Source organism: Rhipicephalus sanguineus, chromosome 1 (genome assembly GCF_013339695.2).
Source record: "Rhipicephalus sanguineus isolate Rsan-2018 chromosome 1, BIME_Rsan_1.4, whole genome shotgun sequence".
Classification (NCBI taxonomy): domain Eukaryota; kingdom Metazoa; phylum Arthropoda; class Arachnida; order Ixodida; family Ixodidae; genus Rhipicephalus; species Rhipicephalus sanguineus.
Window position 1 is genome coordinate 175,397,687 of NC_051176.1, and position 27,951 is coordinate 175,425,637.

Genomic DNA, 27,951 nt, shown 5'->3' on the forward strand with positions numbered 1-27,951 from the left:
AGCAGTGCGGCCCAGCGTTCCGTATTCGATGCAAAAGCACAAGATGCCCGAGTGGTGCACTGTTGCAATTAATACCAGCAGATCTAGAGGGTTTTCTTCCCCATTAATCAAATCTTAGTTTTCTCCATATTCCCGATCGCTCCAGACGCGTGGCAAAACTGCTTAGCCTTCTTGAATACTACTTTTGTAAACAAAAAAATATGCTATGTCGTCCTTTTAGCATGAGCACATTTAAGATTAAACAATATTAAAACACCACCATTCGTTCAAACACGCTAACCACCCAAATACTATAGGTAGCGCGAGAAATGCCCCTATGGGAATTAGTAGGGTAGTTGTACTGCACGAGATAGCTCACCAAGCTACTATACCTCGACCTTGGTAACCACGTGCTTTGCGTATTTTGCAGTTCTTAATGCATCTGATGACATCAGCTTTATGGGGCGTTCATTCTTAACTCGATAAAACTATCAAGATGCCTTTCCTACGTTGAAGAATTGCAGGAATGAAATTGAGCTGCCCGGCCATTCCCGGAGGGGGAATAGGCTAAGTTTTCATTCCGAGGAATTGAAAGGAATGGAATTGCGGCAAGTTCTGATTCCCCGGAATGGAACCGGAGTGGAAGGGAGGCGCCCATTTCGCAACACTGCTTCCCACCCACTGCAAAGTGCCCAGCCATAATACTTCATTTTGCAAATAAGTTCTGCGGAATCCCGCAAGGTGGCGGAAGGGTTAAGAAAGGGAAAATAGACAACCACCCGTTTTGTAGCACGAAGCCACAAGGAAATCCATACGGATTTCTCAGAAATAAAGCCTCTTAGTTGCCGAAAAATTCGTCCTGGTCACGGAATTGCTAGCTTCCTGGTTAGCTCAATTGGTAGAGCGACCGCCCCGGATAGGCGTTGGTCCCGGGTTCGATCCCCGGACCAGCACGAATTTTTCGGCAACTAAGAGGCCTTATTTCTGAGAAATCCGTATGGATTTCCTTGTAGCTTCGTGCTACAAAACGGGTGGTTGTCTATTTTCCCTTTCAAAATACTTCATCACGTTCAGCCACAGCACAAAGTGCACATAACGCCTTACAGATGTGTAGCGGGTACTACGATTCTCCGAAGAATGACGAAAAATGGCATAGTGGAAACTCCGCTACTTCAGCACAATTATGATGATTTACGGCGTAGTGGGTACCTTGCATGTGTACTTGTATTAGTTGCCCCAAGAGACTCAACAAAGGGCTCTACATAAGCCCGCATTCCAGCTTTCGCTGTGACTGTGCTGCGTATTCCGCACAGGCATGGCTATCTTTCTATCAGAACAGCGGTCTCGCACATCAGAGAGTACACTCAATGACGTGCTGCTTCTGAGATCGTGCTCACTCCCTTGACACAAAGAGTTGAACCCACTAAAAAAATTCGTGTTTGTCTTTGAGAAAATAAATACTATGACTTTGAAAGTAGAACTGGTTTGTGCTACTTTTTATGAATTCGTGGTACAGTTACTTCCACGCCTCTGAAGAACGTGTTTTACCCTTGTCCCCCTTTCTTAAGAGGAGGGCAAGTAACTACATCTACACCACAAATCCAATGTTTTTTATGATTACCTTTACTTGGAAATTGTTCATACAAAAGAAACCGTTACGAACCGTTACGGAACGTTTTTTTTCGGTCCGGAGCAGAAACGGAACGGAACTTTTTGCGGTGGAACGAAACTAAAACCGAAACGAAAAACATTTCGTTCCGACACCCTGCTTGCAACAGATTTTGGTGCTCTCATTGTGTCAAATTTTTCTATATAAACTATTATCTCAATTTTATCTTCACTGTGGTCCAGTATGACCAATGAAAATACTATATCTGTATTAAACTTCAGTTCTGAATTTAATTTGTTCTATCCTAGGGCCATGACACATTATTCCAAGTAGCAGTTGCACTCCTGACGGTGAGTACCACTTACGATATTTTATTGGTTAGTCTACTTGCTATACGTGAGGATTTCATCATTCATAAGTGGAGGACAAACCATATGTCTTGTAACTAAAAGTTTTTCAGCAATAGTAATTATGGGCCTACTCTCATAGTCATTTCAATGTCCACAAGTGTCAGTTGCTGGAATACCAAAGTGCTCTGCAAGAATTTTGTGCAGACGAAAGTGGCAGTTTCCCTTAAGAATTGAAACTCTGAACTCGCAAACTGCTAGTAAGGTTCACTTTTCACCCAATCTGCCAATGATGCAGTAAAAACTACTGCACCAGGATAGTGCACCTTGCCGCTTCAGCACTTGTACAATAGACTGACTGGCATCATGCTCTACAGTTTATTCGTACATGAGCACTGATGGGGGAAAAAAAACTGCAGTTGGCTCTTCCTGTCCCCCTCTTTGGTCTTTTTTGTTGATATCTTCCTTCACTGCTCACCAGTCTTCCCTTCTGTCACTTCATAGTTATTGTAGGTGGCTTCATTTAACTTTATGTGCTTTCTCTTGAATATAGTGTTACATTAGAAGGTTATAGTGGCAATTTAAAGCTTGTGCCTGTGTAATGTGACACATTAAGTGCTTCAGAGTTCCCTAGTTAAACAATGTGGGGTTGGCTGCCATTGCCACCAAAGAAAGGTTACATGGACATGGAATACCTTCCTTTTCCCCACTTGCTGATCACTGTCAAAGGAGAGAACACTCTGATAAACTGCTTACCTTTGTCAACCGGCCAAAGACAATTAAAAAAATGTTTCCCACATTTCAAGTTATACGCAATAAAAATACTGTAAAATGTTTTTGAGCAAGTTGCCGTATCTATAGGTTCGAGCTGTAAAGTGACAGCCTATGTCTCCAGTTGTGCATGTCAAAGGGTTCAGGCTAGTGTATTAGGAACCTAATTATACAAGGGAATAACAAAGGCATAAAGAACAAGGTGGAGAGGAAGCCACCTTAGCACAGTTGTCTCAAGCATATAAAAATCCATTTAATATATCAGAGCTCCACGCCACTCTTACATCCTGTAATAAGTCTGCACCAGGATTGGACTGTATCATGTATGGTGTTGTTTAAACACCTACTTAATGCAAAAAAAAACAAAGAAACATACTTTTAAACTCCATTGACACTCCTTTCCTCGTTTGATACTGTGTGGGCAGTGGAGTACTTTTCCTTCTTAGAGGGAAGCTATCATAATTCCAATCCTTAACTCCTCTCATGCCATACTGTAATCTCGAACTCTGACCAAAAATGGCGAAATTTTTTAATTGTTGACCCCTCTCGCCAATATATATTCATTCCTCCACCCCAATTAACTTGCTCCTGCTTTCACTGCTTAATGGGATGTGTGCTGCCATCTAGCAGAGCATGGCAAAGCACCGAGGTTGAGCAGAGTTCATCCTTGGCCATTTTTACTGGAAACGTGGATGAGCTCGCCCATGATATGGAAGGGGTTAAAGAGGAAGGGACCCTTCCTTAGCTGCAAGTTTTAGACTGACAGGACTGACTAGCTGTCTCTGTAATGTCTTTTAAAAAATAATAAACGGGCACCTAATTTACCACTCTGGAAGAAACAAGTTGGACCAATTACAGTGTGGTTGCAAGGAAGGCAGGTCAATAACACACCACCTGAACCCGATGCATTCATATGCAATCTCTTCTTTATTTTGATTTTTACAGATAGGTAAAACGTAAACAGTTCTAGTAATGTGTGACATTATGGAATTCAAGAGTTACCTGCAATATGTTTAATTCAACAAAATTATCACTAGTGTACAGCCTTTGCATATTTGTCTAGAGCAGAAAAAAATCAGGAGTGTGTTTTTGCTTTAACAAACGGAATAGGTTCAAGACTGCTGCCTTTAAGCTTGTGCAGGTAAATTGGTGAGCTGCCACTAACCATGCCTTTCACATTGTGATGGCTTTCAAGGCACCCATTATCAGCTCCACTCTTAGCCAGGCAAGCAAGCCTCAGGAGTTTTCAAGCTACAGAGTGAAGGCCTGTCTTATCTAAACTCTGGACCTATCGCTGAATGCAGTGGCTGTTTTTGTTGCATGGTGAAAACAGCGGTAACAGTTCTCTGCTTGTCAGATAAACCTCCAGGCAAAATAATCTCAACCCTGTGGTCTTAAGCTGATAACATAAACTCACTCTGGAGTGCAGCATTCTCACAATCTAGACAAGCTTTCTGGGTGTTGAACGTGTTGTTTCTGGTCACCACAACAATTTTAAAGTAAATTGAGATTTTTTCATGGCTTCTGCATCCCAGAAGCTCCTGCAGAGGCTTTCTTGGTGTATCTGAATGCCGATTCCTGCTTTTCTTCATGTTCTTACAAATCTGTCGCGTGGCTTTTTTTTTAATGCAGTTGTCATGCCGAGACCTGCTGGCGTTGGACTTTGAAGGAGTGCTGAAACACTTTCGAGTTGCTGTCCCCAAGAAGTATCGTTCTGAAGAGGCTGCAAGATTGCTTCTCAAGACAGCAGTTGGCATAAAGGTGAACAGCTAAAGGTTGACTTGCTGAAAATATGTGGAGAAGCACTACATACAGCTAGTGCCTAAAGTTTGAAAGGCTTTTGAGCACATAGCTGTAATTGATGCAGGCCTATGTTGTAGGTTTTTTCTTTTATGCTGAACGCTCTCAAGAGTAACAAAAAATGCTGTTATCAGTATATGCACTCTTGGACCCACTCTAATATTACGGAAAACACTAAGCATTATACTACTGTACACAGTGCGAAAACAGGGCAGAGATTAAGGGTACACAGGACAGAGGGGCCAACTTCAACAAAGGTTTATTTGTGTGGGTGTGAAAGATATAGCCATAGGTCGAATAGACAATAATAAAGCATGTGAGAATACACTATTGTTGGCAGTAGGAACTTGTGTCCTGTGTACCCTTAACCCCTTAACTGCTTTGGACGAGCAGAGCTCGTCCTGCCCAAACTGTCCCCAAAGTGCTTTGGACGAGCAGAGCTCGTCCTAGCGGAATAGGTACTCCCCTCTAGCATTGACGACAAGAGGTGCGCTTCTACAGCTTAGATTGCATGTAATCCACCAGATGGCAGCATTTACTTGACAATTTATTTTTCTCCTGTGGAAAGAGCGCGATTTTTGTATGAAAAGATTGCTTGTGGGGGTGGCCACCCATGCATAGCTGGCTCGTCAACACGAAAAAGAAGCTTTTCATTTTCGTCATCTTCTTCGAGTGATGATGATTCAGATACAGATGTTTATCTTGTGTCTGGAAGTGAAGACAGCGATGGCAGTAAATTGAGCATCTCCTCCGGTGATGATGAAAACAGCTCGGAAGCGAACATCGCGAGTGCTCGCCAGTGGATCCTGCTTGATGCGGACAATCCTCCTATGAAGCCTCCTCGCTTTCCATTCTTGGCCATTCCATACAAGACTTTCAACTTGTCATCGCCAGATGACCTTATGGAATATTATATTCAGCAGTTTCTTCAAAAGTGCTTCATTTGCTCTCGGAAGCAAGGAGAAAACGGGAAAAAGTTGAGAAAGGAAACTCTTGCTTTTGGTGCAGGAGCTGCAACAGGCCCCCTTGCATTATTCCGTGTTTTGATTTGACCAAGCATGTGGTACAAATATTTTTTCAACATCGACTAGCTACTTTTTAGTACAATCAGATTCGAAATCAGCAATAAAAAAATAAGCACTTTTGGTTGGGAAATTTTCAAAAAAAAAAATAAAGCACTTAAGGGTTTAATCTCTGTCCTGTTTTCACATTATAGAATATGGTATGTCTTCATACTGACAAGCCCGAGAAACCGCCATTTTGAAGTTCACTAAACAACAATTACAAAGACTTGTTACTGGCCTTAAACTTGTGACACAAAGGTTGCATTATGAGTACAGTGTGTTTGCTGGAAGTTCAAAAGCCAACATTATGAAATAAACTTTAAAAAAGGCTTAGAGAAGGTTAATATCGCATATGGGAATTTAGGGTCTTTTTTTCACTTGCAGGTGAAGAAGTTAAAACGATATGAGCGTGAGTACCAACTGCACAAAGAGCAAGAACGTCAGATGGAGGATCCTGTGCAGGTGCTGCAGGTAGTTGCTGTTGGTTATTGGATTTTACTACATATGATGCACATCTGCATTCTAAAATCCATTCTGCTTGCTTTGTTTGAATCAATTGAATTTGGGGAGGCTGATTTGTGTGTGTCGTGTGTATACCACAGGAGTGCTTTACACCATTCCGTCCTCTAGAAAAGTGTTCATGGGACATATAAAAAGATTCACCAGCAACATGTACTTAGGCAGCATGAGCAGTTATTGAAGGGGATATGTTCTTTCTTGACCTTGCACTGTAGTCTTTGTCATTGTCATCCCACCTTCTGCAGTGCTGAAGGTACTTTTTTACACAAATATCGGGTTAAGGAAATGTAAGATAGGCACACCATTTTGTGTGATAAGTCCATGCATGTACATGTGTGCTTATTGTAACGCTGTATTAAGTACATGCTGCATCCAACAGCTAGAAAAACCAGCTTATTCACTTTGTTGCAAACGTGTTTTATTTTTATTTGGCTTTTTTTTCTTTCCTCCACTTAAATTGGTAAATGCCACTTTTTGACATTTACCAGGGGGATCAGTCAAAGTGGACAATTGGGCAAGTTGAAGATTCATGATCGCGATATACTGCGCAGAAGAAAAGAGGGACGACGTCTTTTTCATTGTCCCTGTTTTTTTTCTGCACAGTATACCAAGACCAGGGTTGATACACTGAAATACAGTGCTGTCCGCTCTTAAGATGAACACAGCTCAGCGTGGCCACTCTCCGCAGAGCACCAGCGTGTCACACCGCGCATTAAAGCATAGTGGCGCATTTGCAGAGGTACCCACGGGAGGTGCTTCGCGTCATCTGCAAAAGGGTTGGAGCGTCTTCCATAGTAGCCACCATATCCGTGGCGCCGCTCCTGCTTGGTTTTAGTACTGCAAGAGCGGCATGCCCATGTGCGCTTGCGCCACTTCGATTCGGTGCGCAGCCACTCCAGACGCACTCTGTGGAGCACATCCATGCTGAACCGTGTTCACCCTAAGAGTGGACAACACTGTACATCAATTTTGCAAAAACACAAACAGTTAAACCTCGTCATAACAAACTTCAATATAATGCAATTCTCTACACAAAAAAGTACTTGGCTTTTTGTAACATCACTCCCACAGAACAGTGTATTTTAACCTCAATAGAAAGAAGCATGTTTATCGGTGATTTCAATATAATGAAGTTTCACTGCTGCTTCCTAGAAAGAGGAAGACAGAAAATTGAAACTTCTGCTAGTGCCAGTGGTCACATAGCTGAATTGCATGGGTTTTTGCGAACACATTTTCCAAATCGTGTGCCATGCGACAGAACAGCCACCACACCAGAGCAGTGGTTGGGGTCAAGGGCAAACCTGAATGCTTATTTCCTCGCCTCCAGCTCAAGGACATGCGTGAGAATGCCCTAGTGAATCGTATTGAGCACTTTGCAACCAGCATAGTAGTACTGTATTTTGGGCCACCCGTGCTATGCACCGGCACCCAATTTGGTCTTTTTGTTATTATTGTGTGTCAAAAAGTTATTGTGGGTCAAAAAGTTATTGTACTAAATGCAATGAGTAGAGCTGTGCAAATAGCAAAATTTTGGGTGCGAAGCGAATTCGAATATTGAAGTGTGAGTGCGAATCGAATCAAATGTTTTTCGAATATTTCTCGAATATTTCTCGAATATTTTTCGAATACTTCGAAGTGAAATTGCAGAAAAAAAGTTAGAGAGGATTCCTAAGCATATTCTTATGAGATAGCAACATGAAAGTGTTTCTTTTCGCTAGGTTGATGAAGCATTGGCGGGGTGGTGTTTCATAGTCGTCTTATCAAGAATGAGGCAATGTAGAGGCTGAATTGTACTTATGTACATGATTTGGTGCAACCAAAGTGTTGCCGACAACACTTTACACGTTATAGGCAAAGATGCCATTTCCTCAGCTCTCCTCCTCTGATGCCCAACTGATGTGGCGGACAAGGGTCTGCTCCCTTCATATCTGGAGTTCCAAATCTGCCTTGTAGACTTCGATATATAAGAACATTAGAAATTCTGGATGTTAAAAAGTTTCGGCTTCCGATTTTTCGGACTTCCTGCCCAAATTTCAGGTCCAAAACAGCATTAATTGAGCCCCCACCTCTGCCACATCTTTCATCTCCATGTTGGAACCAGCGTTTTCTTGAGTTAATACATTTGCGACCGTAGCAGACCTTGAAAGGCAGCTTTGCCGCAATACCGGGGTGTGATGAGGTGAAGCATATTTAATATCTAGGGACCACTTCCAATCGGACGTTGTGTCTTGGCAAAGTTCGACCGTAACGGAGCTTGAAAGGCAGCTTTGCCGCAACACCAGAGTGTGATGAGGTGAAGCATAATGAAAATCTAGGGACCACTTCCAATCAGACGTTGACTGTCTCTTGGCAAAGTTCGACCGGAACAGAGTTTGAAAGGCAGCTTTGCCGCACTACGAGAGTGTAATGAGGTGAAGCATATTGAAAATCTGAAGTGGTCACTTTCAATCGGACGTTGACTGTATTTGTTTTTGGGAAGTTTGAATAGTAAAATTCCGGTGCAAATCGAATCGAATAGCAAATACTATTCGAAAAATATTCGAAATTTCGAATATTCGCACACCCCTAGCAATGAGCTCTCACTTATCTCGCAAGTTATTGCAATCGTTCAGGAGGCAGATGTAGCTGACATGGCTAGTATCTTTCAAGCAATAAAAAAAAGAAGCCATTGTCGTTCGTTTGGGGTTATCACAGAGCTTACTTTTCATGATTCCAAACTCGAAAGAAGCTATTCCGAACTACTTTCTCAAGAACTGTATACATTCCATGCAAAAGCAATCAGAACTAACGGATGTTTTTACCAAAATGAAAGTTTTTTTTTTTTTTCTGCTAAGGGCACTGCTGCAACAAGTTTTAAATAAGAGACTGATATTTTTTAGCTGCTTGCAGCACGCGAACACAAATACAATTGAGCACCTGAGATACAATACAATTGAGCACCCAAACACAAATACAATTAGTCTTTATTCATAACATTCTGCGGGTAACTTGCCCAGTTAATCCACTGCAGCAACTGCAGCACAAGGACGTGTTTCTGCAGCAGATATTTCAGTGACACAATTTGCATCCGCACAATCTGGTTTCTTCTAGAAAGAGAAACAGCGGCTGATGGAGAGCAATATGCGTCTGGAACGAGAAAATGATGAATTGGCGCACGAGCTGGTGACAAGCAAAATTCAGCTGCGCAAGGATTTAGATGCTGTAAGTAATGATTTCCATTTGATGCTGGTATTGTATGCCTAAAGGATGCAGTTTCATGGCATTATCTGCAGATGGTATGGATAATTGGTGAAAGCACTTTGTTACCCAAATTGAGTTCATCTTAAGATGAACATCTATGTGCTTTTCATGAGCTAATTTAGGAGGCACTGCAATTTATATAGTGGCGACTTAATGCACAAATTCACAGTACTCCTTGTACCCTCAGTGGAAGTAATGCAGGAGGTGTTAAGCCAGTTCTCCCAAGGCATTTACAAAGGCACCTACCAAACTGTCATGAGCTAGTTTGGTAAGTGCAGGGTGAACCAAAGGGATCGTTAGTCTCATCTGTGTGTTTGCATTAATCTGCATATTTATTGGACAGGTTTCTCTAGTGACCAGTGGCTGGATGGGTGCCTGGTGGGCTTGATTGCTTCAAATGAATAAAAGTGATTTTGCAGGCTCATTCAAAGGCAAATAAAAGTGGCTTTTTAGACTAAAATAAGGTGGACTCTAGAACTTCTTCAGCCAAGTCTGAGGGGCCTTTGAAGGGTAATGATAGCTGACAGTCCCACATTATTTTGCAAAATAAAGGGACAGCAGGTTTTTTGTGTTTTCATGCCAGGGATGATCTCTTTTCCCTAGGGATTTCCTTTTGTATGCAGAATGTCGCAGATGAGGTGCAGTTATTTTTTTTTTCATCATATTTGTATGTATTCTATGTGAATAAATGACATCAGCTTCCCAGAAAACTGGTTTTTTGAGGGTGCAGTTGGCAAAAACGAAATGGAGGTCTGTGACACCTCGGTTTTAGAAATGGCAGTGCAAAGCTAGGTGGCTGCAGAGATGGCGACATCTTTTTCAATGCCAGAATCGTAGTGTTTTTGGACATTTATTCACCTCAAGTAAACAGTTAGATCTGGAAAGCTCTAGTGAGTTGTGTTCAGAGCTTAAGTTTACTACTGATAATAGCTAGGAAGATTGTGAGCATTCGGCAACCACTCTCACGTGGATGTGGCTTGACAAAAGTCACAATCCAGCAGTAATGTGTCTGGTGGAGGGTGTACATAACAAAAGAATGCTCGACTTCCTTTCCAAAAAATACCATGCTTCATATAGACTGTTTCTGTGGCCTTGCACATCTGCAACTCAGAAATGTGAAAAAAATAATTGATAGTAAACAACAATAAAAAGGTGATAAATTGGCTGCTGATATTGTGATAATGAAATAATTAAAGCTGTTCACAATAAATCATTGATAAATAATTTGGGAAATTTTGGTAGTTCAAAAAAAATGTTTGTGTGGAAATAATTACACGTGTTTCTGTGCCTTTCCATTTCTTCAACCCATATACATAATCTCTTAACAAAGCCAACTGTATGACATCAGGCATAGCAAATGTTTACTAAAACTAGCTGCGACTTAGATGGTTAAGACCAAGCTTGTCTTGTTTATTCACAAAGCGACAATAATTTGCAAGAATCAAGTCATGAAAAACTCGGCAGTGGTGTGCTCAAGTCTGTGAACACAGGATATCAATCCACACATTGCACTGCTGGCATGTTTGTCACCACCATAAAACAGGGGCGGATCCAGGCGCTTGCTTTGGGGGGGGCGGTTGGTTGTTGGGGGGGGGGGGGGGAAGAGGGGGGAGGGGGCGTTGCCCAACTTTAAAACTTCACGTTAGTAACCAAATGCTCATTATTTTTGTTCTCAGTTGCATTGCTCAGTGCCATTTCATTATCTAAAATTTCGCATATTTCCGCTAAACATTGGGGAACACGTATCAGTGTTGTTGGTAAGAGGAGGGTGAAAGAGGGAAGGGCAGGCCACCTGCTCGATAAATGAGTATTCCCACAACGGCGAGCTCTAGTATTCCTTGAACGTAGTTTCGGAGTAAGCCTCCCTTTGTTACCCCGCCCCCTCCTCCCCATTGCCTTTTTTTCTGGCCGGTCGTGTTGCCAGAAAATGCCCTTTCTATCTCCGCAGCCTAAGGACGGTCAAACGGAGCTTTCGGAGTCGCGCTCGATTATACCCCGCGCACGTGCTCTCGGAGGCTTGCTCGGTACTTCGGTGAATATAATTCACAGCACCACTGCCTGCCTTCCTTCTTTTTTTTTTTTTTTGGACCAGCCGCTGAAGGTTGACTAAAAGGTAACTTGTTCTGCACGCTTTGTGGGACCACGGCCGGGCTAGACTGCACGTGCGCGCTCAAGCGCGCACGTGCAGTCTAGCCCGGCCGTGGTGGGACGAAAGATGCCAGTTTGAATGACACAGAACAGACTCCTGTCTCTGAGAAAAAGATGGGAGAATTTGAAGACCCTTCGCTTTGCTGAAGAGCTGATGGCCCTGGGAGTGGGGAGGAAACTTTAGCTCGCTTCCATAAAGGCAGCAGTTGCTTTAGCAAAATAGTTGAGGCTTGTGCTCGTCGGTGCCTATTTGAAAGATGCAGGACGCAGAAGAAATCTTTTCTAGAAAGCCTGTTTCGCTCTTAACAAAAGCGCTGGGCTGTGTGAGGGGTGCTTCCCTAGTCTCGGATTGGGATGGACACAGCGACCACCTGAAAAAATTCTACGTTCTGAAAAATGGCCTTCGGTGAGGTGAAAAGCGGGGGGGGGGGGGGGTTGGGTTGGCTTATAGCTTTGGGGGGGGCGATCGCCCAATCGCCCCCCCCCCCCCTGGATCCGCCACTGCCATAAAAGTAATCATTCTTCAAGGTAAAATTGACAGTGTATGATCGAAAAGGGAAAGAACCTGTAACTAAAGCTCTTTTTTATTCTTTGTTGTAATATTCTTGCCATAGTGTTGACACAAAGCATGTTACGTAATGCTCATGTGCACAGTATTGATTAGGTTTGTATTTTTTATAGGCTGAAGACAAAGCAGACCTCCTGGGAAAGGAACTGCAAACAGCTGCTGCTTCGTTGGCAGAGCTTGAAGAAGAGAAGCGTCGATTGGACACTGAAGTGGGCCAGGTGCGCCATAACTCTGTAACGGTGCCCTTTACAGGAAAGCACAGTTAAGCCAGGGTCCTTGAATACCTTTATACTGGTCGTGAAACTCCCACGTAACGCTATGGGAGAGCTTCATATAGCACCCACAGTTGCTGCACCACGGCGTTGCATAGCTAGGAGGGTACACTATAAGCATTCTGGGTGCTATAGTCGCTATAATGTATGCTATAGATTCTATAATAAATGCTATAAAAAATGGACACTCATAACTAGAGACCGGATTTTTGGCAAATGCCTATTTTGTTCCCTGCACTCCTATCGCTCCATTTTGATATATGAGCATGAATTAGAGGTTAAGAAAGGCTTTTATAGTGTTTTATAGTGCCTATAAATGCCTATTTTTAGCGCTCATGCCTAAATGCTTACAACTGCCTATAAATGCCTATTTTCAAAATTGGCGCTTATATGAACGCTATTTAGCCTCAAGTTTCGCTCCCGGGTGCTGTTTGAGACCGTTATTCATGTTACAACGTAAGATTGACTGTTGGGAATTATGGGGTTCAACCTAGTCTTCTAGTTCAACCAACCAACAACCGCTAGCAGCAGTGAAGCGGGACACGCCGGCCAGCATTCGCCGCCGTGCTGACATGGCCCGAGCGGTTGGCGAATGCGAAACCACGGAGAGCCGTCAGCGGAAAAGAGAGTGAAGAGCAAAAAAAAGAAAGAAAAATGTGATGTGCACGCAGCTTTTGTTTTGTTTGTAATGTACTTTTTAAGGTGTTCACTGCAGTAGCGTAGACAGAAATCTTTTGCAGGGGAGACGGGGCGACGACCATACTTTATATATGTTCGTGCATGCGTTTGTGTGCGTGTATTACACACACGCAAAACTGAATAGTTTAGGGGAGGGGGAAGGACGACCCCCCCCCCCCCCCCCTCCGCCTGTCTACGCCAGTGGTTCACTGCCAGGGGAGAAATTAGCTCTACGCAATTCGACCCGGCCAATAGGAGGAATCCCTCCCTTCTGGTCTTTTAGCAATCTGGCTGTCTGCTCCTGCTCTGCACTTCTCAGTCATGCCGGAAAGACACCCAGGAGTGTGTTGATTCGACAGTGGACACTTGACTCACTCTGCAGAACACGGGAGTGCGAGCCGTGTGAGACAAAGCTGGCTATTTTCAAATGTTGGCGCCTTTGTGTCATCTTGAGCAATAACATTTTTGTTTTCCTGTCGTAGATAGAAGTCGTGCACGTATTCGTTTGAAATTATCTGCATTTATGTGAAAATTTATTGTGCCTATATTTACGATTTTGGAAGCCTAAAACATTGTTTTGCCTGCCTATTTTTGGCGCCTAAAAGCAGCTTTTTCAGCGCCTAAAAATCCGGCCTCTACTCATAACATTCATGCATCTGTCCATCCATCCGCACAACAAAGAGGGCAGCTGCGGCAACCAAAGGGGTGATCACCGTTAGTGGAGTGTTGGCGCGCCGTGTTCCTGTGCATGCTTGTATTTGTTTCACATCGGGGTTCTCCCCATGGTAGGCGGCGGGGGAAATGCCACCGACCACTCCGCTTCAGCACCCACTGCTCTTGCTCACTGCCCACCGCCTTCGATATACGGCCCATCGCTCCGATTGACCCCTTTGAAATGCGCTCCTGAGGAACCAATAAGCAACTGTGCACGCACAACTCCAGCGAGCCGGGCCTCCCACCACCTAGTTATGTAAGAAGGAGTCTGAACAGGTGGCCTGGTGGTTTAAAGATCGCCAACTCCAGTGCCAGTGCTAGAACACATGCACCCTTGCTTCCGTGTTATATGTGCATCATAGATGCCAGAAATGCCGCGACCAGAAATGAAATGTGGATGTGTGTTTAAAAGTTTAAAAACTTGAAATTGTTAAACTTAATATCACTCCTCCCCTCCCCCACCCTGCGCTCAAAATGTCCACCCGTAAAAAATTTCCTGGGAGAACCCTGTTTCACATCAATGTGTTTCTCCGAGTAGGGACATCAATGTTTAGTAGGGTTGTGCGAATAGGGAATTTTGGAACCAATCGAACACGAATCGAATACTAGTTATGACATTGAATTGAATATGAATACTAATCGAATACTCTTTGAATAGTTTTCGAATAGTAAGGCAACCATTTTCAAAACAGTCCTAGAACTCCACAAACTCCACAACATTTTAATTTAAACAAATACTCACAAACTTTCACCAAAGAACATTACTGTTACTTTTAACCGACTCAAAATGCCTCAATCATTAAAACTGAGGTAAGCTCGTATACAGCAGCGACGAGAGCCTTCGAAATATTTTGTAACTGTAGGTTGAAACAGCAGTGGCTACAGTAATCAAGGTGGTACTTTGTCGCCTGCTTTTAAATAAAATTGAGATCCGAACACCACGCATGCAGCTAAACCTGTAATAAAACTGATAAATCCGTCACCACGTATACACATGACTGCCCTTCCAAACGCGGCAGACCGATGCCCTTCTACTCACGGCAGCATCTCTGGCGGCAACATTTGTCCATATATGAAACTTTGGTGGGAGTTTCATGACCAGAGGAAAACTATTAAAGGAACCCTGGTTAAACCTTGATATAATGTTGATAAAAGCAGAAATTTACTTTGGCATTTGAAATGCAATAAAACCTTGATAATTTGAACCGGGTTATTTCAAAATCCCAATTGTTTATAAGAATTTCTGTGACTGCATATTTTCTAATGTAAACGTGAGTGGATAATTTGAAGCAGTAGCCTGCACCAATAGCCTGCACCAACCCAGTTAAATTTGAAGATTTCGGGTGCTATCTGGCAATACCCAATATTGATTTTGCAGCAAACCTAGGTAAACAACAGCCTTTTGGAGCCACTGCATGGTGGCTCCAAAATGATGCATAGTGATGTTGTTAATTGATAGGTGAAGTGTTCGAGCCATGTGGCTGCAAGCACAACACAGAAAAAAAAGTGGTCTATGATGTACCTTGCAGACAGCAGTAATCCGTGTCTGCGGAGAGACATGCTTTACTGCAACACATCAGTCAAATGTGAGCATCTGGTCACGTGCTTCTCGCAGTATCAGTGCTTCATGATGCGTGCATTTTCCCATTCTTCCTATTAAATAGAAGAAATAAAGGCTGATTTGTGGTTTCTCTGGCAGCTTGTGTACCGATGCTGCAGGTGAAGTGCTTGCCGGCTTCAAAAACTTTGTTGAACCTCCATTGGATCACTTTTTTTTTATTGTAAACAGTGGTGAATCAATTCTCGTTTTAAAAAGTCCAAAACTGTAATTGTATGAAAAGCAAAGTGTAACCCTTATCTGATCATACAGTGATAGAGAGAAGGTGCTCATTGCACTGATCAGATGAGCCAGTGATTATGCTGGAGTGAGAAACTACATACCATGCAGTGGTGTACTGCATCGGCACTTTAGTGACAGAAAAGTAAGACCCTGTCTCCACTAGTTGTGCATGATTTCTGTGGCTACATATTTTCTACTGTAAACGTGACTGGATAATTTGAAGCAGTAGCCTGGGTGTACCAGTTTTCCTTGGTGTACGGCAATACAAACATTGCGTGGGCGCTTGCCGTTTTACTTAGGCTGTGGATGGAGCCCCAGTGCTCATTCCCGCACTTATCCATGCAGCCACAGGTTATTTCTGTCTGTCCAGCATTGTGTACCTAGTTAATATAACTGTTGGAGAAATTATTTGTGTCAGTGTAGTGTTTGTGCCAGCCAGCAGCATGGTTGCCGTGTTCAAGCACATACTCAATAGCCTGTAATGACAGACAAGTAACTTGTATACCACTCCATAGTAAAATGCCACAAAGGGAGGTTGGGGCACAGGGTGTGGTGGACGCTTCGCAAAATTGTGATCATGTGGCGTCATCACTGCCATCACTGTTCACTCCGACAATATGTTTGGAGAGCTATCACTACATGGAGAAGGGTGGGAATCTAATTCTTTGCCAAATTTAGAGGTTTGATCATTATACGAGTACATACAGTAGTTGGTCAGGTAGAAAAAATCCTCACTTCTTTGTAAAGACATCAGCAGGGAATTGAAAACTTGCTTTGCATGTACACAGAAGGGAATAATGGTGTTGTGACATGGAATCATTTTATGCAATAATTGTGGTTACATTACTGCCAAGCTTATGCCCAGGTTCTCGTTGAAGCATAGCACTTTATATTTGTTTAGGACTGGAGCATGCACTTCAAGTAGGAACAATGAAAAACTGAAGTGGCCATCACTGTAGAGTTATGGCAACACCTGTTCATTCAGTTGGTCAACATCTGATGTTTCATTAAGATGTGGAAACAAATTCAGAGTGCTTGGATTTGCCTCTACAAACGTGCGCAGTCATGAGGCAGCTTCATGGCACAACTGTGAGCATTTTAATGTAGCTTCAATCAAATTAAGGTGTTGAAAGCCACCTTATGTGTTGTAGCTTTTTCCCAATAAACTAACTGATTTTGTCGCACAGTGTGAAAGTTCCTTCGTTCGCAGACAACCACATGTAATTCAACCATTTGGCTATTGGTGCCTGCAGAACTATGTTTATTGCCTCGATCTTTCTTCATCGCAGCGGTGAAACTTTGTTGTGCTTTTGAAATCGCTGATAAATATGCTTTTGTTATATTGAGGTTACACAAATTCATGGCATTCTATGGACGTTAAGTTATAAAAAAAGTAAATACTTTGTTATATAAAGGATTTTGTTATGTTGAAGCTCATTATATCAAAACTTAATGGGACTTGCTGTAGGTTCTTGTACAAATCAAGTTTTTCTTATGTTCATCTAGATGCAGGGCCGATACAGAACAGCATCAATGAGTGCAGGTGTGAAATAGACAAAACACAGGAGATATACTACAGAGAAAACAGTCACCAATTAATTTTTCAGACCTCCTGGATTATTTATTTAGGCTTCACTGCCACCTAAAACCAATGTGGAATGTTGACCATAATTTCAGCCACCATACTACAGTAGACTCTTGTTAAACAAAACCTGAAGCGACTAGAAAAATGTGTGCCACTTAACAGTAGTTCCGTTTACTGAGATATGCACAGGAGTACAGGATTCAAGTACGAAACCATTTGCATTAGAGGCAGCTGTTCCATTTAAGCAGCAGTTCAGCTTAAGAGATTTCCTTTTACTGAGAGTCTACAGCTAGCGCAATTTTTTTTAACTTAGCTGCTTGTAAGATGTGAACATGATGACAATTGAATGGTGACAACAAACCATATTGCTGCCATTCAAGATGCCACCTGTGCATAAACTTCGCCTTCAAGGCTCTTCCATTTTCCTTAGTGTCGTATGGCCACTTCTAAGAACTTTGGCGACTCTGAACTAAACCACAGCTTTGGTTGCCTACTCCCCACATGATAGCCAGCGAGACTGCGGGGCGGTATGCCATCACAGAAAGTTCGCCCTTTATACAGTCAACGTCTCATTTTTCAGACTCCCTAGGGACCGTGAAATTGTCCGAAAATTAGGGAAGTCCGAAGAAAAGAATTCAGGCTTTTTTTACTTCACTCAAGCGGTCAAATCGCCACAGCCATGTCCAAAATAGCTTTCAGTGCCTGCTAGTACACTTATCAGGCATTTCAGTACTCGACAGCTGCTAGTTGTGCACAGCACAAGTGGCCTCCTAATCTCACACCGTCACTGCCAGGGCGCATGGTGCCCGTACGCATGCATTTGTCATGTGTGTTCATCGTGCCCACTTGTGTTCATCGTGCATTCATTCTTGTTCATCGTGTTCATCGTGCATTCATTCTTGAGAGCAACACGTCCGTGCAGTACACTAAGTAGTTTTGCACAAAGTGGTAGCGGTGAATGGCGGTGAGGTGCGTTTGTATTGTCACCTATTAAAAGTGTGCACTTACAACTGCGCTACGGTACATGCCCGGCCAAGCAGTTAGCTGAAGATATTATCATAATGGGGTTTTCAGCTATTAAATCGTACTGGCACGTTTGCCGCCTACCACTGTATCATGCCTCCATGCATTTCCGTTCTTATCCGTAGAGGCATCGCCAGGCTATGCCATGACAGTGGCCCCTTCAGATTCTCAGTATGGCTCACCCTTTGTAACCGTGGCATTGAGGCAAAGGTGACTTTATGGAGTCCGTTACGGCCAAAAATGGAACAACTCGCAACAGCGCTGATTCAAGACTGCGAGATGATAGACATGGCAGTATTGGGGTCTTAAATTAATGCCATTTCGGACCTGCAATTTGAACAGAAAGTCCAGGAAACTGAATGCGGAAGAGTTTTGGCGTCCGAAATTTCAGACGTTCTCATACATTGACTCTGTGAGGCTTTTGGCAGTGCCGCAAAAGCATTCGAATTTTAAGGCATGTCTTAAAAATCAACACTGGACTGTATATGTTATTAACTGTATGTGGACAATTACTCAGAGATCGGGTGTGTTGGATCTGACATGTTTAGTCTTGCACAGAATTGTGACCTTTGAAGTTGCAATCCAACAAACATTGATGGAATGAATCATAGACCTCTCCATACAGTCTCAGTAGCTTTTCAGACACATGTTGTTTACGAACAATGGTGTGAACATACCCAGTGTTCCTTTGATACCTAATTAATATATATTGATTCCTTATCAGATGGCTTCAATGTTATAATAGCATGTCTAAATTTATGCTGTTAGTATGCTCATTTTCACAAAATTAGAAATTAGACTTCAAGGGATGTACTAAAGACAGTGATTAAGCCTATCTGAATTACTAAATAAATGTTTTACATGGCCAATGCTCCACTGTTACCAAAAACTGATTTTGTAAGCAAGAAAATGACCTAGCAGGAAAACTGAATGGCACTGCCTGTTGGCAAATGCAGACATCCAGCACTTCTGGTTATAGGTAACCCTGGCTACAAATTTTCAAGTGAAAAAAAGAATTCTGAAAATGAAAAATAAATTGCATTCCATTTGGACTTAAAAGGCAGCACAGCTTAGCCGAATTTAATTTGGTTTTTCTACTAAGAAAATCGCCGGTGTTTATACCACCTTGTTTTAGTTGGGGATGCTGTAATAACCTACAAAAATAAAGTGCACTAAGGTAGTGTACAGGCTGTTTTGTCAGCAGCTTAGAAAGTCAACTTATTCCAAAACACCTCTTCTGCTAACAGCATGGCTCAGTAGCACTACATCTCACTAGGCTTGAGCAGCTCAAAGCCAAGTTGCAGGTGTAAAAATGAAGGCGTTTCCTCACTTATCTATCGTAGTTGAGATGAGGTGAAGCAAACTAAAAGCCAGTAGCACCATTTAGTTGTTGTGAGCACTTGGCACAGGAACAATAACAAATTCATGGAGAAGCTGGCACAGAAGAGTGTTGCCATGTTTCTTTATATTATTGGCATTTTAGCCACTGACTGTTGTTGAAAGTCAGGATAGTTGCAGTAAACAGACAGAAATACATATGTGATGTCGTGCACGATTTCTGTGCTTATTCGTGGCACTTTATGGGATAAACATCAGGCTTTGTTTAAAAACTTCTTATGTGAGACGTAATGAAACAGTGATTCAATGAATTCGAATATGATTCCATGCAGTTCAAAAGCACATTTTTCGTGTCACTCCTGTAGTATGAGCTTGGAGTAACTCTGTAAGCTGGGGCCATATTCCGATATGATCACTTTTGGAGATATCGCCTAAATGCTACTTTCAATGTGCACTGATTGGCTGGTTGAGAAAAGGCGGGCAAATGGTTGAAAGTTATCATCTCGGAGTACAGCCTTTGAGCTACTATGCTGCAGTGTGACAAAACACAGCTGCCTTGTTTTGCCTACTAGCTTTGAAAGTGCTGAAGGAAAGTACTGAAATGAAGTGTAGACTCCATATTTGCTTTTAGCACCCCTTTAAACTTGTTTGGTACTTTTTGTCCTTCCATGTATGTAGATCCATCTTGAACGAATACTAGCGCGACAAAAATGAGGACGAGAATGGAAAAGACAGACTATAGCTGTAGTCTGTCTTTTCTTTTCTCGCCCTCGTTTTTGTCGCGCTAGTATTCGTTCAAGATGGAAGTACACCAACTCGCCCAATTGACAGTTCTGATGCATGTATGTAGAAGCTGCAGTGCTAAATTATTATTTTTTTTTTAACTACAATCTCTCAGTAAAATCCAATTTTACCTGCTGTTAGGGATTGATTAAAATATGCGTCCTTGTCATTCATAATTTCTAAGTTACTTTTTCTTTTTCTCTCAAACAGCTGAAGGAGATGTGCCGGCGTGAGCTGCAAAGGGCTGAAACTGAATCTGTGCGCAACACTGCCATCCTGGCAGAGTACAAACAGGTTAGACTTCTTGTTTTGATGCGTTCTGCATTCTTATACCTTGTCAACTGATGCACAGAACAATTCTGTAGCGCTGTTTGCTGATGATACTAAATATTTGAAATGAAGGTATCTTGAGTAACTTGCATATGTAAATAAAATTTTGACAATTATAGTGACTGATAGTTTTGTGTCTGTATGTGGGAGTTGCTTTAAGTATTAAGGAGGTTGTCCACTGTATGATGAACTATATTTGGTGTACTAATACACTTGACTTGCGTTAATTTGACCCTAATGGGATCAACAGAATTAAGTGAAATAAGCAAAATAGAAAAAAAAAACTCGCCACTGACTTACAGTAGAACCCCGCTGTTACGTTCCTCACTGCTGCGTTTTCCCGGCTGTTACGTCGTTTTCCGCCGGTCGCGGCATAGCTCCCATAGGATACAATGTATTGGGAACCCCGCTGTTACGTCGTAACTGTCGGACCGTTCCCGTATGATACGTCGCGAAGTGCGCTCGGAGCCGACCAAGTGACTACCAAAGAGAGCGGCCATGGTGCATTTTCACGCAGCTTGGCCTCGTTTGACCGTAATATTAGCCGCATGAGAGGCGCAAGCAACAGAATCTTTCAATTGATGCAAACGAAAGCATGGCCTTCGAGATTCAAATTGCAAAGATGGCGTCTATGACGTAACTGCTCGCGAAAGCAAGGCCTTCGAGATTGGCATTTACTATTGACAAAAGCATAGCCTTTGAGATTTGTATTGCACAAACATGGCGTGTATGACGTAATTGCTTGCGAAAGCAAGGCCTTCGAGATTAGCATTCACTTCTGCTATCGCGTTGGCGTAGACTCATCGTCATCGTTATTTGTCGGAGAACGGGAGGAGTTCGAGCTGGTTGGAGCTCGCATGGTCGTGCGTGCGGTTCGCGGTCGGACTCGCCGCGCTGGTCGTGATTGCGTGTGCTTAGTTCTTTCACGCCTACAGCTGTTGGTGTTAAAAAAATCACATACGTTGATTACATTTCTGTGGATGAGGCCGTCCTTAGCTCCGCATTTCTATCCATCGACTAGATCGCGGCTGAGCGCGCCAATTTTCGTGCTGCTCGTAAGAATTGAAATAAAATTCTGTACCACTAAATATTTTGCCATTTTTCCTGTTTTTCGTCTCTTACGTTTCCCGTCTCTTACGTTTATTTCCTACGGTCCCTTCAAAAACGTATCAGCGGGGTTCTACTGTATTTGGCACTATTTTCCCCACTCATATGACATGTTTAAATTGTATGAGCATTTATATTTTATAAGTTCACAGTAGAAAACAAACATAAAAATCAAGGAAATACGACGGAAAAAGGGAACACTAAGAAGCGGTTTGCAAAAAGCAGCAAAATAACAAGCAGTGATATATATTCTCCTGGGGTGTTCTAAGCATCCATAAGCAGCATGCGAACATAAAACTTCATCTTTCTCAAATTGTGTTTTTTGTAATATTCTCAAATTGAATGCACCATTGCAATGAAAAGAAATGCGAACAGCGGAAAATGTGGCTTTCGGCACAGTCAGTGCAGCTTGGTGCTGGTCGGCTAGGCCGAGCCTATGTGCCCATCTCCGATATGCCTTGGTTTATCATTAGGTGAATCTGTGCTTTCATTTGGCATCACCGTGGCGCTAGAATCTTGTTTCGGCTGGCACTATCGCACCACATGTGCTTATCCTCTGGCAGAGTGATGCCTAGCGTCAGCTGGAACAAGGTTCCAGCACTACAGTGATGCCGACTGAAAGCACAGATTTGCCTAATGATAAACCAAGGCATGTAGGAGTTGGACACGTACCCCCACTTTAGCCAACCGACACTAGGCTGCGCTGACTGTGCCGAAAGCTACACTTTCTGCTGTTTGTATTCCTTTTCATCACAGTAGTACCTTTTCTCAATAATTAAAATAACTGATGTTGTCAACACTAATACTAAAACAAAATTACAAAACACTCCCTCTGTGGCTCTGTGCTTGCAGAGATTTTAATTTTTTTAGGACACGAACTCCAAAAGAAAATATCGTATTGCTTTAGTTCAGATACAACCTATGTGTAGTTAAAACAATGCTGCTAAATATCATCCTATTACTTTTGGCAATTGCAGAGACAAGGTACATTGAATATTTAAACCCACCTAAAATTTTGGGAGTGGGTGACAGGAAGGATAGGCCATTTAGCCACAAAAATAGAATCTCACATTATACCCAGTGGCATCTTTTGTAAGCACATGAAGTTTGATGTCAATACCTGCATCCATTTTCAAAATATTACATTAAACCAAAAGTGTAGCATTTACCCTGCCATATATACCTCTTTAAGCCTATCACAGAAGTGTTTCTTATGCAATAAAAGGGTCCAAGGTGTTCAAGCATCTTTTTAATGAAAACCAGCAGATAATGAAGCCAAGGAAGGTACAAGGGACATTAATTGTACTGTTTTAAGTGTATTGTAGTAATTGTAATATAGATGTGAAGAAAATAAAGTGGATAAAAAGACAACTTGCCGCCGGCAGTGACCGAACCTGCAACCTTGAGATAACGCGCCCGATGCTCTACCGATTGAGCTACAGCGGCGGTCATCCCCTCGTCCACTTTATCGGGTATTTATGTGCATGCAAACCCTGGGAGTGTTAGTCAGCGCCATTCGTAGCCATGACGGCGAGTGTGGAACACTCTTTCTTTGCCAGCTGGCGTCACTTAGCACGTGATCCTTTAACGAGCGGACAGCTGACCAGTAAACCCTCGCATACTACCTGAAGGCATCAAGTCTGCCGGAACGAGACCCTCGCTATGTATGAATGAATGAAAAAAAAATCATTTTGAGGGCTCATTGTCTTTTTGTCTACTTTACTTTCTTCACATCTATATTACAATTACTACAACACACTTAAAACAGCGCAATTAACATCCCCTATACCTTCCTTGGCTTCATTATCTGCTGGTGTTCATTAAGGTTGTGTGAAACAAAGACACGAGCCCTCAAAATTAATTTCTTTCATTCAAGCATCTTTTCGTAACATTATTGTCAGGCTCATCATTTGGTATATTATGCATGCTCCTCTGATGCAAAGTAAAGTCTGACCTAGACACACTGTGTCAGTTCCACCCCTGCTGTGTCCACGAAGAAATTTGCTTTTTGTGTCAGGAGGGCAGAGTCGTCACACTGTGTTTTTAGATCTACTCTGCACGAGCAGCATTCTAATCTTGAATGACCGAGAGGGTGAGAAAAAAAAGCCAACCAAAAAGGAAAAGGTTAAAAAACTTTAAACATCTTGTCTTTTAATTAAATGAAGTTTTAATATAATTAAGTGTTTCAAGTTCTAATTAAGGTTTTTAAGCTTTTTCCTTTGGTTGGCTTTTTTTTTTTTTTTTTGTCCCCTTCATCATACCTCCTCTCAACCAGGCGGATGATCAATCCATCGATACTGACCAACATCAAAGAAGCAATGTAAATTCAATGTAAAAGCTTTGTGGCAATGTAAAAGCTTTGTGGCAAACCTAGCAGAAATGTCATACTAGTTAGGACTGGATTAACTGAGGCCTCTATCTTAAAATGGTGCCAACTAAGTATCTACGTGCCATGTACATTCAGAATCTACAGAAAAAATCTATATAGATGCGGAATTTCTTTTTTTAATACTAGACTTTTTTTACACTTTCAACTGGCACTTAAGGGGTTAAAGGAGTGGTGACACAAAAATTAGGACACAATTTGACTGTTGCATCACACTAATGGATGTATATAGGTGCCATCTGTACAATATCAGCCACAAATACAGCTTAAAAAGTGTTTCAATTGAGTTTTGAATTTCGTGAAAGTGCCGAATCGGAAATAGAAGCAAAAAGCGATGATGTCATCGAGCGGGGCTGTTTTGTAAACAACGTACGTCACAAGTTCGGGCCGGGTTACCGAAGGCATGTACGAGATGGACAATGCTGGTGGCAACACCTGATGATGTACAGCCTAACCAGAGACCTACAAAATAACATTGCAGCAACTTACCCACTTACTGACTCTGTGTAAAGCATTAGCAGTGAGATAATTAGCAACTCACAGTATTCTCATTGCTTTTTTTGCGACAAGAACAGCAACGCGATAGAGAAAACGGGAAAAAAAATTATTGTGGTTGGACAAAACGCCACAAGATGTTGCTACCAGCTCCACGGCTGCTGCTACTGCTGCAGCCTTCAACAGCTCCGGTAACCAGCTATCCACAAACGTTAGGAAGTCTACAGACAAACTAAAGCTCTCTACTGCCGGGATCGTATTGTGTAGTGGACAGATAACTGCTTTGCCGTTCTGACGTGTGTGCGTGGGATTGGTATGGCTTGAGAACGCAGCGTTGCCCAATCTAAATAGGAGTCAATTAAGCGTACATCACATTACTCGCATGTTACACATAAACACTGTTACAGAGTGCCAATGTTGTGATTTTACTGCTTCCTTCGTCACTTTTCAGCCTGCTACTTTACAAATGATCGAAGCGAAAATGTTTCAGCATGTTTAACGCTGCGGCTGCTCCAAGCCTTAAGGAAAACGCCGCCTCAGTTGGACGACGACGACACGAACAAAATCGCAGCCACCGGCGAGATTCGCGAAGTGATTCGAGCTTTTCTGACTGATTTTTACACTCCTCCCGGCTCTTTCGTCCATTGCTGCACTAGATAAGCAACGTTGTTTGACAATTTAGTAAACAAGCACTCGCAACGCTCCACTCAGCAGACAGAACAGCAGCGCTGACAACATGGCAGAAGCTGGCCAGTGACGTCACTTGCTCTCGTGGTCACCTGATAGTAGTTGCTAACGAGTAGGCCGACTATGTCACGGGGCCACCTAGTGCTCTTCAAAATCGAAACTGCCTCCGGTCGTAACATACGAGCATATAATTAAACATTCGTCTCGTGCAGGGGCAAATGAGTTTCATTTCCACCACTATTAACGAGTCAGTAGCCACTGATTAAGAGCAATAAGCAGAGGTTCACAAATTATCTGTCACCACTCCTTTAAAGGGACCGACAACCAACTTTTGTGGTGCCCGTTTTCTTGAGTGCAACGGGAAGCTTATCGGTCAGTGCTTCTAATTACGGAGTGGTAACGCGGAGAACGCCGTAAAACATTTGCAATCAGAGTTTTTCGATCTGCAGCGATTATGCAGTCTTAATATCCCATGCCGCAAACAGTGAGAGGTGAGCGCGATAGCGATTATACGCCAGCAGTGGTGACAAGTTATGCCCTAAGTATAAAAAGGCAATGACGTTTGCAAAGCCTCCGGCGGCGCGACTACTGCATTCTATAGCCTAATAAATTATTTTACAATAGTTAGAGCGTTTTTCTGGGGCTTCTTATAGAAGTACTTTGGCCGTATACAGGTCGCTTTATCACATTTTAGTCAAGCCAAGCCATGCTAAGCCTTTGAAAACGAAACAAGTCGTAGGATACACCAGCAGTGCTCTTCATGAAGTGGTAGCAATGCTCCACAGATCAGTAAGTCGATGGCCTTTTGCGAGCAGAAACGCAAACTCGCGTGCTACTCTTCAAAAGTCCAATACGACGAGAGCAGACGAGAGTTGAGCTACGCGGGAAACGCCGCCGGATGCCGCGCGCATGCGCCGCAGCCTCCGTTTCACTGGAAGCCACGAAAGCAGCACCGCATCTCATGCTTTACTTCTTTTACCTTAGAAACAAACGGGAATTGACAATAACATACATATTCAAATTTTCAGCCCTCGTTCTGGTGCGTGTAAAAGCATTAGACTACGTACAACAAAGTGCTTAAGACTGCATACGTCTGGTTCATGGCGCTCGCGCTAGGCTGCGCGACATACCGGTTTTTGTTACTTTTAAACGTGATTTAGAAATATATATCCTACTCAGATCGCGAAAAGTATTCTGGAATCTGTCACTATAATTCACGGCCTTTTCATTTCCACCAGGATCTAATCACCCGTTCTGGCCAGTTGTCGGCCCCTTTAAGGGTAAGGGAATACTTTACAGAGAGTGCTAAGAAGCTTTTTACTGCAGATTATTTGTGGTAATGGTAGTGAAGAAAAGTGCATGCACCTACACTTCTTACCTCTGCCCTAAATTACACTTCGTACCACTGCACTTCCTCTTTTAACAATTATGCAGAATATCTGTATACTTATTCTTTATTAAATTGGAAGAAGTGTGACACGAAATGTGGGCGCAGATCTGTCGGCAGCTGAGCGAGCAGCTGGAGCGAGAGCAGCGGCGTGCCAAGGAGTCGCTGGCAGCACTGCAGGCCAGTGCATGCCCCAGCTGTGCAGCATTGCTGGAGCGGGCCATTGGAGAACAGGGTTGGCCTCAGCCACAGCAGCCATCAGGCAGTGACTGTGGTCGGCCTCAAGAAAGCGCACAGTTACGCCAGCTGGAGCTGGAGCTGGCACAGACCAAGTTGGCCCTAGTCGAGGCCCAGTGCCACAATCAGGTACACTTGCTTAATCTTATGCTGCTGTTTGGTTAGTCCAGTTAATTTAGGTAACCTCCCACCTTGTTCTCGGAGGAGTTGGTCCCTTGTAGTCAGTCGCGTGTTGAGCACTCCCAGCCATACAGGCATGCCCCCATGTTTCAGCAGATCTCAGCTTTTTCTTTTTATTTTTTGGCTTGTAGAACTGTCTCTTGGCAATCCCTTCAGCATTGATAAATTAAATCTTGTGTCTCATTCTCATGGACAGGCAATTTATTTTTTAAAGGGGCCCTGCTACACTTTTTCAACATAATCAGATAATGCTGCCGATCAGTGGTTGAGGCTCCTGAGAGCATGTTAGCCAAACATTATAGCACAGCATGTGACCTGGAATTTGCAATTAATTTTCAGTCAGCTAGAAATGGCTTGCTCTTCTCTCAACAAATGATACTACTATAAGCCCGAATGACCGCACCTTAAACCCAAAGTCCATGGCCATTGGATGATTCGAGCATCGCGAGCTGCATACTTACTGCGGCCATCACAGGATGCCACGACGTGCCCGCGTGCAATCACACTGGAAGTAAGTCGCGCATTCGAATAAAAAAAAAGTGCTCAAGACGATGACACGCTGACTAACGGCCTTCGTTTCTTGCCCCCTTGTCATCCCTCCCCCTCCCCACGTAGCATTCAGCGGGATCGCTGGTACGAAAGCGGGTGACAGATCCCTGCAACTACACTTGTACTTGACAGACTCGAAACATTTTTGCGGTAGTCGATTGGTAAGGCAATGAGCTCCTTTAATGACGCCATTCAATGTGTTTCAGGGCCCCTTTAATGGTACATATAACCAGGTTCAGCGTCAGCAGGGAGCACATTTTCGCCTGTTCCCCCTTGCCCCCCCAAGAGCAAACATAGTCTAAACAGAACGCGTAA

The 27,951-nt window shown here is 43.0% G+C and overlaps 1 protein-coding gene across 2 annotated transcripts in view; it reads left to right on the forward strand.

Annotated features, from left to right (window-relative positions):
• Window positions 1-27,951, forward strand: part of LOC119402679 (rab GTPase-activating protein 1) — a 153,144-nt gene that overhangs the window by 107,568 nt on the left and 17,625 nt on the right. For both annotated transcript variants that reach the window (XM_037669794.2, XM_037669801.2), the window contains 7 exons: window positions 1,897-1,938; window positions 4,339-4,467; window positions 5,955-6,041; window positions 9,180-9,290; window positions 12,159-12,263; window positions 20,489-20,572; window positions 26,779-27,036. In XM_037669794.2, coding sequence (XP_037525722.1) covers window positions 1,897-1,938; window positions 4,339-4,467; window positions 5,955-6,041; window positions 9,180-9,290; window positions 12,159-12,263; window positions 20,489-20,572; window positions 26,779-27,036 — 816 coding nt within the window. The remainder of the gene's footprint in view (window positions 1-1,896; window positions 1,939-4,338; window positions 4,468-5,954; window positions 6,042-9,179; window positions 9,291-12,158; window positions 12,264-20,488; window positions 20,573-26,778; window positions 27,037-27,951) is intronic.